General features: G+C 35.0%; 2 protein-coding genes across 3 annotated transcripts; one reads left to right on the forward strand and one right to left on the reverse strand.

The window, feature by feature from the left end:
- Positions 1-403: 403 nt before the first annotated feature.
- rps24 (ribosomal protein S24) lies at positions 404-3,949 on the reverse strand. 2 transcript variants are annotated; one of them, XM_060872512.1, is made up of 5 exons: positions 3,836-3,949; positions 3,051-3,116; positions 2,761-2,970; positions 2,485-2,598; positions 404-474 (listed from the first exon to the last, which is right to left on the reverse strand). In XM_060872512.1, the coding sequence occupies exons 1-5, from the start codon at positions 3,836-3,838 to the stop codon at positions 472-474; spliced, it is 396 nt and encodes a 131-aa protein (XP_060728495.1). In that variant the 5' UTR covers positions 3,839-3,949; the 3' UTR covers positions 404-471. The 2 variants fall into 2 exon arrangements, with proteins under 2 accessions (XP_060728495.1, XP_060728494.1); XM_060872511.1 differs by having other exon boundaries at positions 404-912.
- Positions 3,950-8,033: 4,084 nt separating this feature from the next.
- Positions 8,034-15,280, forward strand: LOC132847327 (microsomal triglyceride transfer protein large subunit-like). Its single transcript, XM_060872517.1, has 18 exons — positions 8,034-8,164; positions 8,425-8,609; positions 8,783-8,908; positions 9,529-9,636; positions 9,934-10,053; positions 10,465-10,604; positions 11,163-11,313; positions 11,602-11,750; positions 11,824-11,992; positions 12,084-12,191; positions 12,331-12,540; positions 12,636-12,847; positions 12,934-13,031; positions 13,197-13,318; positions 13,693-13,920; positions 14,034-14,158; positions 14,322-14,492; positions 14,793-15,280. Exons 1-18 carry the CDS (start codon positions 8,098-8,100, stop codon positions 14,935-14,937), a joined length of 2,634 nt encoding a protein of 877 aa, XP_060728500.1. The 5' UTR covers positions 8,034-8,097; the 3' UTR covers positions 14,938-15,280.
- The last annotated feature ends 39 nt before the right edge of the window (positions 15,281-15,319 follow it).

Raw genomic sequence — 15,319 nt, forward strand, 5'->3', positions numbered from 1 at the left:
ACAGATCACATTTGATTAGAAATAAATCCACCTCATTGCTTCTTGTATACAAAAAGCAAAAACACTCCAATATAAACACATCTGAGCTTTTAAGCAGCCCAGAAGTTTACAAGCAAGCTGACACTTTCAATCAGATGATGCCAAATCAAAAGCCAAGCCATCATTTATCACCAAGGTGTCTTAAACCTTCACTTTCTCTTGATCATATGACATGAAAATGGAGGACTGAAGAGTCCATAATAGACAATATTGAGTGGAATGGACCAGACATTCTGCATTCAATTCACTGCTTTTTTTTTTTGCTCATTCAATTATAAGAATATTGTGATTTTTTCTTTTTAATGTTAACACCAAGTAAGAGAACAGTGTCCATTGGGGTCCAAAAATAAGACACAAACACAGCCTCTTTTTAGAAATTTATTTGCAGACAATATACAAGAACATTCAGGATGATGGTCTTTCCTGAAGGTCTCACTGTTGAGAGGGGGAGAAAGTACACATTAGAACAGTCAATGAGGTAAAAGAATTGAGGTATCTTCTGCTTCTCTATGCACTCTACAGGCAGTTAACTACAAATATCTAATGCAAAAATTCAAGATGACAATCTTGTAATCACACTTGAGCGAACATGCAGTTCATCAGTTATTATAAAAAAAGTTACAAGAGTTAACTAAACATCATGCTGCTCCTAATTCATAGTGAAGGTGAAAATTACCAGTTACAATCAGCTATTAGGGGTTTACATTGTCAAACAATTAGACATACAAGACAAGCAACTGCCTTGTATTGGGATTTTTTCTAGAGGCAAAGTACTAGGATTAACATGCAGAGCACTTCAACTAAATAAGGTAAAAGTGCACTGCAATCAGCACTCCATGCCAATTTCTGCTCTACCTTTTCCTGACCTCATTTCTGAAAACATCCAGGAGAAGCAAAACAAAAAAGGCATAACATGTGGAAAAGAACGAGATCCTTGTTTAATACGTGTGTAGAAAGAACTGCTCAGAATAAATGTAACCTTCTAAAAGGTGGTAAAATAATTTAACCTCCTAAACTCAAAGAAACTTTTTCTGTAGCAGAACAACAGCTGTCTTAATCATTGGTCATTTTCATGTTATTACTAGACCTTTTTTCTGGGAGTAAAAGTAATATAAGAAGTTGAATCAGTAACTTCAATAATTGTAGCTTAAAAGCTACACAACTTGTGAAAGCCATTAGCACCTTTAATTAGCAGGCTCAGATCTACTGATTACATTACAGTGGTGGACAAATCAGCCTAGAAGCCCAGGACAAACAGACCAAATTTGTATTTATTCATAGTTGCCTGGTGGTTAAGTAGATTGCTGATGGCAAACAGCATTTTCATAAACTTCACAATTATGAGTGTCACCCTAAAGCTACACTCTTCTTTTAATGAGAAGCTTGTCAAAATGTTAACCAAAAATTGATCCCCACCCCAAAGGTGCACACAATGTGCTACATTTAACTAGTTCTACATAAATTACTACTATGTATCTAACACTTTCAAGTAAATCAGACACCCAAGGAACCAAAAGAGACTGAGAAGAACATCAGTGTTGGACATGCCCAGTGAGAGAGCTTATAATAAATATGACTTGTCCAACACCGCATTACTACTTCAGCTCATTTCATTAGTTCAAAATGCAAGTCATTTACCTTTAAAAGGTACCGTTACCATACTTTCAAATAAGATGAAATGCACAAATTATCCCTTTACAAAATGGAAATGAATAAATAAGACATTTGATATCTGAAGTTTCGATCTTGACCTAGAGGCTAACATAGTTAACAAGTGAGAGTAGTCTATAGCATCCAGGGATGCATCACAATTCAGATCACAGCTGTACCATCTGGAACAGACCGCGAGCACATCTTAAACTGGATTAATGCAAACCGCATAGTTAGAACATTAGAAACAGTCTTGAAGCCCAAAAAAACTATTTTACACAATTATGACGCAAAGAGGTGTGGCGCTGAACGTGGCATTTGGTGATGCATGCTATGTTTATTTTTATAAACTTGTCTTGACCTTTTGCAGAGATTTAGTGACTGCATGATTTGGGCCAAATCCCATAATCCTTCTTTAGTAAAAACTAAAACTTCAGAAAAAATATACATCTTAATTGAGGAGTTACATTTAACATAAGGGAAAATATTGTAAATTTAATTTGACAAACATCTCCTTTAACCCAAGAGGGCAGATAGTGAGCCTTAACATAGAATGAGCAGCCTGCAGTAATATGCACACGACACATTTAGTTTTCTGTAATATCACTAAAAGTAAGCTTAATTACAATTAATCTACTTATACAAGATTTACCGTCTACAGTCCCGATGTACAAGCAGTTAGAAAGATGACATTAAAACGTGTGTAAGGTGAGAATAATAAAGGAAAGGCTGACAACTATGGTATTGATAGAACCATAGAAAAAAAAAAAAAAAGTGTATGTAGATAACCATTACCTTCTTGCCAGCAGCACCAACGGAGGCTTTCTTGGTGCCCCGTACTTTCTTCATTCTGTTCTTTCTTTCCTTGCGCTGTTTTCTGGAGGTCTTTTTCTTCTCATAAAGACCATGCTAAAATAAACAATTTTGAAAACCCGACAAATTACAAAACAGATAACATTGATTCGGTAGTTCAACTACACAAACAATTTGCATTCTATTTATTTTACTGGAAGATGCTGATTACTTCAAAAATATATTTAAAAAAAAATAAAACGATGAGAAAAGTCTCACTCTGGTCAGTCTGTATTTGGGCTCATTCTTCTTGGCGTAGTCTAGTGAATCGTAGACCATGGCAAAACCTGTTGTCTTGCCACCACCGAATTGAGTCTTGAAACCGAAGACGAACACTACATCAGGTGTGGTCTTGTACATTTTGGCAAGCTTCTCCCTGATTTCAGTCTTGGGGACTGTTGCTTTTCCAGGGTGCAGGACATCCAAAACCTATGAAAGAAATCAGACAATTGTTCAAGCATCAAAATATCATGTACAGTTTAACCACCAGATTTTGTTTAATCTCTTACCATTTGCTTCCTCTGAAGCAAGCGGTTTGTCATGAACTTCCGAGTCCTGAGTGTGACACTATCGTTCTGAAAACACAAGAAATAAACTGATTATGGTGCACGTACACAATTACAAGGTACTCGGTTGTATATCTGAGAAAATTAACATGAACGACTTCCATGACAACGGATATTCTTATTTATCTGGCACGCTGGAAGTTGTCAACTACATTTTAAAGGCCTGGTCACAAGCATCACTTGCTAAGAAACTCTTCCACACAAAAATAAACACAACAAAATATCTGCAACTGGGGAACACCAAACAGCACTGAACACTAATAATAAAGAAAATTAAGCTTGGATTCGAGTTTTTAACCGAATGGACGATGCAGCAGAAACATGGCTAACTATCTAACTTAGCATTTGGCTAACTAGCTTAGCATTTGGCTAACTACAACTAGCTGACTTTCCCCCACACAGAATGACCACAATACTCAAGAAACCTCAAGAAAACTAAAGGATCCACGTTAAATTTTACCAAAGCTTCTCCCTCATCCTAAGAGTAATTAGAGCACCAGCATGTAGTAAACACACGGATGCAGCGTGAAGCTAAACACAGACTAACATCCCATAACATCATATTACACACTATAGTGTAGCTTATATAACTAAATACACCTTAATATAGACTTAAGACATACAGAGAGCATATACAGACTTTTATTACACTAATTAGGTGCGGATGGTGCTTATGATGGCGAGGATTTTATTAGATTACTTTCTACATTTAATTCGCAGAAACTCACCATCTTGGCGTCGGCTCGTTCAGGGACGAGAAAAAGGAAGGAGGACCTGTAGGTGGCAGGCAATATGCCTGACTGGATCGAGGTTTGAGTGGCTGCAATTGTGCCTGACCATAAAAGAATCGAAAAAAAAAATGCAGTCGCTTCCGTTTCCCTTCATTTGCAATTAAGGGATATATTTATGATCGAGAAAATAGTTCGAGAAATAGATAGATCGAGAAAAGTTCGGGTGGTTCGAATGAACCCCTCTCACTGCCAAAGGTCCAGAATTTAAGTCGGTTTTTTTTCATGTGATTATTGTCATCATTGTTTTAATCAATACTTGTGACAAATATTCTGGGTTGCTGTTTCAAATGAATATGATACATTATTTTGTGTGTGTGTGTGTGTGTGTGTGTGTGTGTGCCGCGCGTGCAGTTCAGAGAGAGTTCTCGCAATACACTTTTCAAAGCAACGGTGAAGCATCGCCTCTGAATGATGGGGGGAGGGGTTATAAATATATATTTTTTTAATTAAAAGGATTTCTATATTTTATCCACTCAATAGTCTACAATATAATATCCATATAAACGTAGCGTAATTATAATAATAAAACATAGTGGGATATTCAGTAATATTGGCTGTGCAATATCGACTTTTGTGATTGGCCAATACTGGCAGACTGGAGCCAATGGAAATGCGTCTCTCTTTCGGACCGCTTGACTTAAATGATCTGGAATGATTAGTATATTAATTGATTTACGATGCCTACCCAGCTAACACACGACGTACTAGTTACGTAATAATTGCACCCAAGAAGATTGGAACTGACCAGTGAACTAAATCCATAAGTGTCTTAGACAAATACAGCAACAAGCAAAGAGGCATTGACAGAGAGTCAAGAAATGATGATGAAAATAATTATTATTAATACTTCAGTAAAGTTCATTAAATCTATTCTGTTGTTAGTGTGTTCTTTAATGACTTATGAACTGTGTATGGACTGACAAAGGTGGTACATGAGGAAGCAATTTGACAACAATGCAGTAAATAATTTAGGTGCATCAAAAAGCGTGCTCGTTAAGATACCAGCAGACAAGCTAATCCAGCACAAATTAGTGCTTAAAAGGTCACCAAAATGAAGTATTTGAACCTCATAATTAAATACAAAAGGAGGAGAAAAACTGCAAAAAGGTCCACTTTTTGAAAAAAGAACCCCCCCCCTTCAATAGGCTGACTACGGATCTGATATAAGCTCAGATAACATTTGGTTAAAGTTGAATTTCAAATCTCACACCGAGCCACCAACGTTGAATCATAGCCTACTAGTAGCAAGCAAACCATTGGCACTGTCAAGCTACATGCCCAATCCATTCACATCTCAGGCAGAATGCCTGACCATCATACTAATTGTTACATGAATTCTTCCCAACCAGTGTAAATGTCTATTATAATGACACCAGCGACAACATGCAAAGGAACATGTTTTATATCTGTATATGACTGTGTATGAATTATTTCCTGTTAATTTAAATTTGTTAAACATGGCATTGTTTATGCTAAAGAATAGATATTTATGTCATTTTAAAAGACATTCTGTGTGTAAACCTGAAATGATGATATGCAATGGGTGTATACTGAATAACAAAAACAAATGTGCCTGAATACAATTCCCTTTCATGTAAGACCCCTTCACCCTAATCTTTGAAAGTGATAGTACTTTGTTAGATATACATGCCTGTGTTATTCCTATTGGGTGGGAGTGATTTTGAATACAAAATGTTAATCTTGAAAATTAATATCTGTCATATGTGATCTTAAGTGTTATTGTCTTTTATTCAGTTAATTTCACTGTTAAAGGTGATGCATGAGAAGCAGTTGCAGCTTTTCATTAAATGTTTGTGTTTTATTACTTGCTTCAGTTATAAATGACCAAAAATCTCTAAATTGGCCTGTTCCTACTAATTTGGCCTGTTCCTAATAAATTGGCCTGTTCCTAATATTTTGGCCTGTTCCTAATAAATTCGCCTGTTCCTAATAATTTGGCCTGTTCCTAATATATTGGCCTGTTCCTAATAATTTGGCCTGTTCCTAATATTTTGGCCTGTTCCTAATAATTTGGCCTGTTCCTAATAAATTGGCCTGTTCCTAATATTCTGGCCAGGCCAATTTATTAGGAACAGGACCCTGTAGATGAATTTCGTACTAATATCATACATTTAATTTAAATAACATAATTAAATTAAACTTTGGGGCTACCCAGTTGAGCTTCGTTATTGGCCTACGATATATACTCCTTAGTGCTTACATGATAACCTAGACTCGATGTTATAGACATTGGCACTGCAAACATTAACTTCATTCTACAAATTAAAATTTGTTGCTTACTTTTTCATATATCTGTGAAATATTAAGATAGTAATGTAATATGTTGATAAGACTAAACCATATGTGAAGAAAAATCTCAGGAACTTGTAATGATATGTAATGACATGTTCGAAGATTATCATCAAATTAACAAATTGAACTTCACTCCTTTCAGCTAACTTTATACAATTTTGATGGCACAATGATATATATTGTATAATATCTGGGGCTTCCCTGCAGAGAACAGGTTCATTATTAAGTCTGGTTCCTTTCTTCATCTGATAGAATGTTTTCCCTGCCACTGTTAATTTTAGCTTGCTTATTGAGACTTTAATCAACATATAGATTTCTGTGAGGCTACCTCGTAACAGATTATATTGTTAAAAAAGTGCTAAACAAATAAAATGCATTTATACTGATGAGAATTGAAAAACCTTAAACTTAATATCAAGCTGGGGTCTTCCGTTTTATCTAAAAAAAAAAAAGAGTGGCTGCAGATTTTCATTCCAACCAAACAGCGGTCATGTTTAACTAAACACACTGGACCCTTACAGATAAATAGTCCACTGGTGTAAAGGTGTGATGCATTCAAATACATCCTAACAGAGTTTTTAGACTGATGGTATTCTTAGTCCATGACCTAGTGAACCAGCATTGATGTATTCATTGATATAGACTTCAAAGCACTTCTTTAAGTCATTCTTAACATGGGTGTCTGCCAAATGCAGTAAGTGTAAGTACAACACAGACATAAGGGCAGACTAAATGAATCTACTTCATTACTCCACTACTATAACGTAGATGTACTAATGGTTTAGTGTAAAGTTTGTTTGTAAATGCAGAGCTCCTAGAGTAGAGAAGCAGCCTGTAACAGGAGAACCAGCTTTATTACAATAAGTGGTGTAAGAGCTGCATACACGAATGCACAGTTAATCCTGATCATTATAGCTAAAAAGATCATATATGCAGATTTGCTTGTGTTAAAACACGAGAGATGAATAAGGAACCAGGTTCAAATGTATAGCAGAGAATACAGAAAACCTAGATGATGTGAAAAATGTAAATTCTTGACCTATGCTAAGAAAACATCAAAGTTTACACTACGGTTTATACCTCAGTTACTATAGAGTTTATACTTCCATCAGTGTGACAGTGTAACCGGTCAAGGGACGGGTCAGAGAGACCTTTTTGAATGATCCCTATCAAATCTGGATCGTGTTGGAACGATAACATCATGTCCTCATGTGTCCTCGTGATTAGAGCATTTTCTTTTACATAAAGCAACATACTGTAAAAGGGTAAAATTAAAAGGAAAAAAATTCTTGATCAACTTTTAAGAACATAATATGCTTTAAAGGGATACATGTATGCACAGTGTAATTACTGAAAAAGCAATATTAAATCCATTGAAATGATTAAATCCTTCAAATCCAATGATTAAATCCATTGAAATGAATAAACATCACTAAAATTCATCATGACTAATATAGTATACACTCATTCAGACCTTGGGCCAATTTAATGTTGCCAATTCACTAACCTGCCTGTTTTCTTGGCGGTGGGAATAAACACGGGAATGAGCATAAACCCCAATAAATAGTTGTGACGTGACTTTACTATCCATTTCACCTCTGTGCCACATAATACAATGATCACCTTTAGTTATTGCTACAGAGTAGAAACTGAAATTTCTGAATAAACCCTAGTTGTGATGAGGTACATATTTACGTGGGTCAGTTCATTACAGGCATTTAAGGCACAAAACAACATATATAATATGAGTCTCTTTCTGGCCGATGTTCAGTTTCTATATTGCATAATCTCAGCTTTCATTGGTAAAACAGTTTTGTTGACACTGGTCTTTGTCAGACTGACCGAGTAAACCTGCTAGAATACTCTTTCTGCTCCAGTCCAGAAAGATGAAGTCATTCGGTTATTTCCCATTTTGTTTCCTTTATCTCATTGGAATCAGTGACACTGTGATGGGTAAGACGATTTCATTCTTTCAAACGCTTTTTGCATGAATGATTTAATGCTCCATCAAGTATTTCACAATGTTTATTATTGTCTTTTTGAATAATGAGGTTCCTAATGTGGAATTTCTAACACTTTTGATACTGCTGTGCTATACTGATTTCTGATTGTTCAACTTGCTTATATCACAATATCAATATCAATATCACAATGAGTCAGTTATCACTTTTTCACACTCTTGTATGTGAGTATAAACAGTGCTGGTGTTTCAGTTCCGCTCAATACAGGCCTCAGCTTCGATTCGGGGGTTCTGTATGAGTATGAGTACAGCACCTCTGTTGTGGTGGCTCCCATATCTGTGGATTTTAGAGAAGTTACTGAATTCACTATACTAGCAGTCATACACATCCATTCATTATGGAGGAACGGCCAGCAAGAGCAGCTTCTGCACTTAAAGGTAAGCTATTTATTGGAAATGAAGGATGTTTAAGCTTAAGGATTTTATCAAGAGTTTTATGGACATAATATTTATTGTCCAGCTATTGTATGTCTACATGAATTGCTTTTCACCTGCAAGGGTCTTGTAAATGGTATTTTTATTTTTATGTTGTTTGCACAATTTTTCTGCAGATTCAAGATATAAAACTTACTCCTAATTCAAGTGACTCCACCAGCAAACCATTGGTCTTTGGTGACATGGAGAGTGGCACTGAACATTTTAAGGACCCGTTTCTTGTTCATATTCACTCAGGAAAGGTATTTTTATTCTTTGAATTTAAAACTCAAGTCGAGCTCTGATTTCTAAATGTTTTTATTTAGACAAAGCAGAAGCTCAATAATTCAACAATTTAAATATGAGTCTTGATAATGATAAGTAATAAATAATGAGGAAAGCTCACTGAAGCAGGTACTATGCATTTAAAATGAGAGCAGATTGTCCTTACTATATTGAGCAAGATTATATTTTATGTTTAATATGAATGACTGGCACAAGAAAAATTAAAAATGATTAAAAGAATAACATATGCGATAGGTTATAATTTGATCTCAACCCACAGGGAAATGATATAGTTATATATACTATATATACACTATATAGATATAGTATTTTTATTTATTTTTTCAAACACGGAAGTTGTTTTAAAGTATTGCAAAATGGTCAACACCTGACATGAATTGGATTTGATTATCTCTGTAATCCATCTTTTCCTCTTTCTTTGGCAATGTATTTCTAAAACTAATTTGAATCTATAAATCAGAATCTACAGGCATTTACTACAGGATTTACTGTAAAGTATAAAAAATTTCCAATGTGTCATGTATTGCTTTGCTGACCCTATATAAAATGCCTAGTAACACCTCTGAGATATGTTTAGATTAAAGGAATTTTTGAAGTTCCTTCTGACAACACAGTCAGTTTGAATTTCAAGAAAGGATTGGCGTTGTTGCTCCAAATTCAAGCTCAGTCTGGAATCATTTTGGAAGTAAGCTGAATTTTTTTTTTTCTTACTTGAACATTTTAAACTCATGTTTTGTTAATTTCTTTCAGTACCGGCTCCTGAAATCACTTTTGTTTTGCCGTATTTGATACTATAGTTATATTACATTTACATTTACATTTACATTTACAGCATTTGGCAGTAAATATTAATTACTATATTATTATTACCTAACTATATAGTAATAAACTATATAGTTGTACTTTTCCATTTTACTGAATCATAAAAATATCATATACATGTGATAAAAATATTTTTGGCTCATGACTCATTTCATTTCAGGATGACATTACAGGTCAATGTCAAGTCTCTTACCACATGACAGGGAATGAAATCATCAAAGTCAAACATCATGAAGACTGTGAAAAGGGAATGGCTGATGATATGATGTTTGCTAATCAGGTATAAATATTACATATTTTGTAGTGATAAGACGTTTAAACTTAAGTTTGAACTTATTTTGAACTCTGAAACAAGCACACTACTCAGATAACACAGCACACAGACCAAGGGTCATATGAGCTTTTTTTTGGGCAATGAGTAACGTAAAATCTTGAACCTCAGAACAAATAACTGCAGCTTTCCAGCTTGTCTGACTTTGCTACACAATTAACATTCTGCAAAAGAAACTGTTAACAGCTGAATTGAACATGACATAACTAATATTTTAACACCAAATACACAATATTCTTTTAAGAGCACGTTCCCTGGTCCTAGGATGGTACTGAAACGTTTAAGAACGTTTAACGCTTTTATAAACTATGAGTGATAATAAGTCTAATGTGGTTGTCTTATATATTTTCATAACTTTAGTTCTTTAGGGTGAGTTCAGGTGGGAGATCTGAAACAATTTTCACCATGGATGCTAACCACATAAAATCGGTCGATTCAGAGGAATTACGATCACTGTTTTTAGATGAACATCCTACAGTCGGAATCCACATTTCTTCAAGGTACAGTAAGCTGCATGATTGTTTGCTGTAAGCAGATTAAGTTTAAAAGTATATTGTGTTACAAGCAGACCACATTTATTTGATAAGATTAAATTAAGTGGCTTTATTATCATTTCAGCTTTACACAGCTGGAACAGTAGACAGTGAAACAAAACAAGGTTTCTCCGCAACTGTGGTGCTGCATAACACAACACAAAGCTAAATAAGACCTAATCAGTATAATAAAGGGCACGTATGCAAACATTACAAAAAGGAATAAAACAAGACAATAGGCACATTAAGAGACAGTACACTGTCACATTTGTACTACAGAATATTCAAAAAAGAACAGATAAGTACCCTAGTCCTAGAGTAGCACCGAAACTTCTAAGAATTTTGATTTATTAAACTATAAGAGATATCTTAAGTGTTTGTCCTATATGAGTACAGGTGGAGATTTGTCACCGTTTTTTCCATGGATGGCAGCCATATAAAATATACAGCACAAAAGATTAAATAAATCATGAGTATATCTTGTGTATAAGACTGAATGTGGTGAAATTTTGCAACTGTCTTTAGGCAGTTTTTACAGCTTTTATCAACACAGTCTGGTCCCAGTGAGTCACAGGGAGAGCTGCTGGACGTGCTCAGCTCTCTCAGAGCAGCCCATGTGAATCATACTGTTCATGCAAGACCAGCGGTCAGACAGCCTGTCACTAACAGATATACAGTAAGTTACAATGATTTCTCACATTAATGTATAGCCTCAGAACACACACACACACACACACACACACACACACACACACACACACACACACACACACACACACACACACACGCACACATATATATTCTTTTATAAAATTAATAATATAATACATTATAATCTTATTAACTTTATAATCTGCTTACAAACTATATAAAGTGCTTTTAATTTACTTCAACTCAAAGAACACATAAATTAATGTAAAAAAAATAAATAAATATAAAAAGCAATGTTGAAATTTTCTTTTAGGTCCATAAAGTCCTAGATCGTTTGAAAGCAAAAGGACTGCACACTCAGTCACAGACAGTGAACATTTTTCTCCAGCTGTCTGAATCCCTGAGAAATCTGGAAATGGATGAAATTCTAAATATTTTTAAAAAGGCTCCAGCCAACATTGTGTAAGTATAAGGTACATATATTCTGCATGTTTCTGTGCCATCACAGTAGTTGACTTATTATGATTTTTTTTAGTCCTAGTCTGATAGACGCAGCAGCAGCAGCCTCTACACCTGCTTCACTGGAGGCTCTTGTCTCTTTTCTCAACATCACAAATCCTAAGACATCACCGCTGCTGGAGAAATTCCTCTACGCCTGTGCATTCTCTTCTCAGCCATCCACTCACTTAATTAATATCATCACTGTGAGTAAACCAGGGTTTTATTTTCTAGACTGTACATTTATTCTTTAGGATCTTTTTGACCTAATTATACTGTTTAATGTTTGTCTTCTAGCGCATCCTTACACACACATCTGCACAGTGGGAGACACACGAAATGGCTCTCATTGTTCTTGGGACGGTAATAAGGAAAATGTGTTCTGTAAACATGTGCCACCTTCAGGTAACATATAATACTTTGGGTCTTTTTCTACATTTTTATAATTCATTATAGCATTTGAGGTTAATCACAGCAGTCTAGGGATGGAAGAAATTAAATCGATCCATGTTAAACTTCCTACACTTTCTATTTTACTTCCTAGGAAGTTGATCAAGCTAAGAGATTTATTGTGAATGGGCTGAGTGCATCCAGTGAAGAAAGAAAAATAAAGTCGTACCTGCTAGCTCTGAAAGGTGCTCGTCTTCCAGAGACAGTGCCTGTTCTACTCCAGTATATCGATCGCTCCAAATCTCTGTCAAGCATTGTATTCTCAGCATTGCAGGGCTTTCCACCTCAGTATATCACAAAAGAGGTAAACATTTTATTTTTAATGTCTTGTAGCTTTTGAAAGGCTGCAGAAAAAAAATTGCATAATTAAATTTTTCTATAAAAGGTTTTCTCTCTTAGGTTAAAGAGTATGCCAGAGACATTTTTACCCAAAGAAAGAAGCCTTTTCCTGCTTCTGTACGTCTGGACGCTGCCCAGCTCTTGCTTATGTATCATCCTCTGGATGTAGATGTTCGAGAGATAATCCTGAAAATTGCAGAGGAAAAAAATGAGGTCTCCAAGTTCCTTACCAGCAAAATTATGAGCATGTTACACTCAGATTCTCCTGCTAGGTATCAAAGGATGTTTTTCCTTGAATATAAAAAGTAATAATAAAAATTATTGATTTGCTTATCAAAATCTGTTTATGTCTTTATAGAAATGTCATTCGTAATGTATTAAAAGATCCAAAGCTAAATAATTATTTCCATCTTGCACGACTTGGTTGTTCCTCATCATATGCTGGACTAATGGCAGGTATTTAACACTGCAATTCACTTCCCAGATTCTAAATCTAGACCTGACTGAAGTTATAGATACACTATCTTTATATAAATGAATTTAAAGTGAGTGATAATCGTACTGAATGTGCTTTGTGATGTGAAGCAAATTTTTCACCATAATATGTTTAATGTTCCACAGAGAACAAAGACACGGTTGCATCATATGATTTTGAATTTCTCTTCTCTGAGGCTGGAATTCTAAAGCAAAGCAACAGTCACATCTATGCTCAAACCAGAGGGAGAAGGTTACATTTACTACAGGTACAAAAAGCAATCGTAATGTACATTAGAATATTTATTATGTAAATAAATTCTAAATTTGAAACTCTAAAGAAAAGCAAATTTTAAGGATGTATGGTAAAGTAATCTAAAGGTCAGTATAAACTATATGGATGGTTTTTCATTATTTTTGCACTTTCATAAACCAACCAGTGAACTGAACCTCATTAAATCACCACTGCACTGTACTGTTTGATTACTGTATAACAGCGTTACAGTGAAAACTGGAATTTTCATAAATAAACATTGCAAATTGAGTCTTCATACTGTAGTTTAAAATCATCTACCACCTATAGTGAACATTACAAAGTGAAAAAACAACAATATATTAGCTTGTATTTTGGTATGCCCCACAGGTTTCTCTAGAAACAAGTGGACTTGATTCTCTTTTTGGGTCTGAAGCATCTAAAGGAGCAGAAGAGGAAGAGCTGATGGCAGGAATGTCAGCCATGTTTCTGGGTGTACAGATCCAACCTGTTGTCTTCTTCCAAGGCTACGCAGACTTAATGAGCAAATACTTCTCAGCAGGTGACGGACCAATGAACATTATCTCTGGAAATATTCTTGTTCTCAATAACAGACAGGTAAACATTTGAGATCAAAATCCAAATCAGATATGATCATCATTTTAAAGCATTTAAACCGAAACAATTTAAAGCATAACTTAAAACAGTCTATGTATTCTTATTTCTATTAGAGTCTAATGCTTCAGTCTGGACTACAAGCTCAGGGGGTTTTTCATGGAGGTCTTTCTGTCGATGTTTCAGCTAATTTGGAATTCAGCTTATTTACTCAGGAGTCTAAAAGCTCTGTCAATAACAAGTATGTAAAATTATATACAGTATATATAGTTTAACGCATCTGTTTCTTAAGTCTTTCATTACTAACACATGTAATGCAATAGTGTGAATCATAGATTAATCTTTCTTGGTGAATTTATTAAGAAGAATCCGTTTTCAAAGAGCAATATGATGCTTTTTCGTAGGTTTTCATTAGTCATCAGTGCCAAGGCAGAAGTGGACTCTGCACTGATGAGCACTACGGCTGAGACCGTGGTGAAGATGGACCCTTCTGTCAGATTTGTCACCACTGTTAGCTTCTATAACACACCTGTACAATACTGTCTGCAGCTTATCAAAGAGCCTCTGCTTTACAGGTAGACGAACATGAAAAATGCTGAAACTGTACTAAAAAATGATAAAAATGGTTCTCATTAAGAATGTATATACACAATGTTTATCAGACATGATTCACAGCCGTCATGCTGTCATTATGTTGTCCAGCAACAGGACATGTGACTCGTATGACTATAATATCCTAAAAAAAATTTCTTACATATTATTCACAGCTACATTTAGCCATTGGAATCTAATATTCAAAATGTACAGTATACTGTTGAAGACAGATAGTTAAGCTTATATTCTATGTGAATGAACTTGTTTATTTTCCTCCTCAGAGAGAGAGCGTCTACCCAAGTAAACTTTCAAAACAGACAAAAACTTGTTCAGCAAAGCAAAAGAAAATGGATTATTTCTGGAGAAGAGGCAACACTCCACAAGGACAATTCAAAGATGTGTAGAAATTTACTTAACTCTATATAATAAATAAAATTGATTCTAGATGATCACCTGCTAATAAAGAACACTGAGTTCCTCATCTGTTGAGTACGATAAGTGGCAAGCTCTGAGTGTGTATATGACTACAAGAGTGACTAAAAAGACATTACAGGCATCTTATAGAGTACTGTAACAAATGACACACTGGACAATTTAGACAAGTGAGAAAAACAAATCAATAATCAGTCCATCATTGTTTGCTGCAACATGCTGTAAGTTTAACTGGTGGAACATACGTAAATAATTGTTTCCGTAATTGTACTTTTAAGCATAATTGTAGTAGATTTGTATTTACTTGAGTATGGAAATTACTAATACAGTACCTGTACTCTTACTCTTAATTTTCATTGTCACCCTACTTGTAATT

The sequence above is a fragment of the Tachysurus vachellii genome, chromosome 6, assembly GCF_030014155.1.
Source record: "Tachysurus vachellii isolate PV-2020 chromosome 6, HZAU_Pvac_v1, whole genome shotgun sequence".
Classification (NCBI taxonomy): domain Eukaryota; kingdom Metazoa; phylum Chordata; class Actinopteri; order Siluriformes; family Bagridae; genus Tachysurus; species Tachysurus vachellii.

Coding starts and splice junctions, on each gene's coding strand:
- rps24 (XM_060872511.1), bottom strand. Junction 2,971..3,050: donor TGCTTCAGAGGAAGCAAATG/GTAAGAGATTAA, acceptor TTTCTTTCATAG/GTTTTGGATGTCCTGCACCC. Junction 2,599..2,760: donor CCAAATACAGACTGACCAGA/GTGAGACTTTTC, acceptor TGTTTATTTTAG/CATGGTCTTTATGAGAAGAA.
- LOC132847327 (XM_060872517.1), top strand. CDS start 8,098: ATGAAGTCATTCGGTTATTTCCCATTTTGTTTCCTTTATCTCATTGGA. Junction 8,610..8,782: donor AGCAGCTTCTGCACTTAAAG/GTAAGCTATTTA, acceptor ATTTTTCTGCAG/ATTCAAGATATAAAACTTAC. Junction 10,605..11,162: donor GGAATCCACATTTCTTCAAG/GTACAGTAAGCT, acceptor AACTGTCTTTAG/GCAGTTTTTACAGCTTTTAT.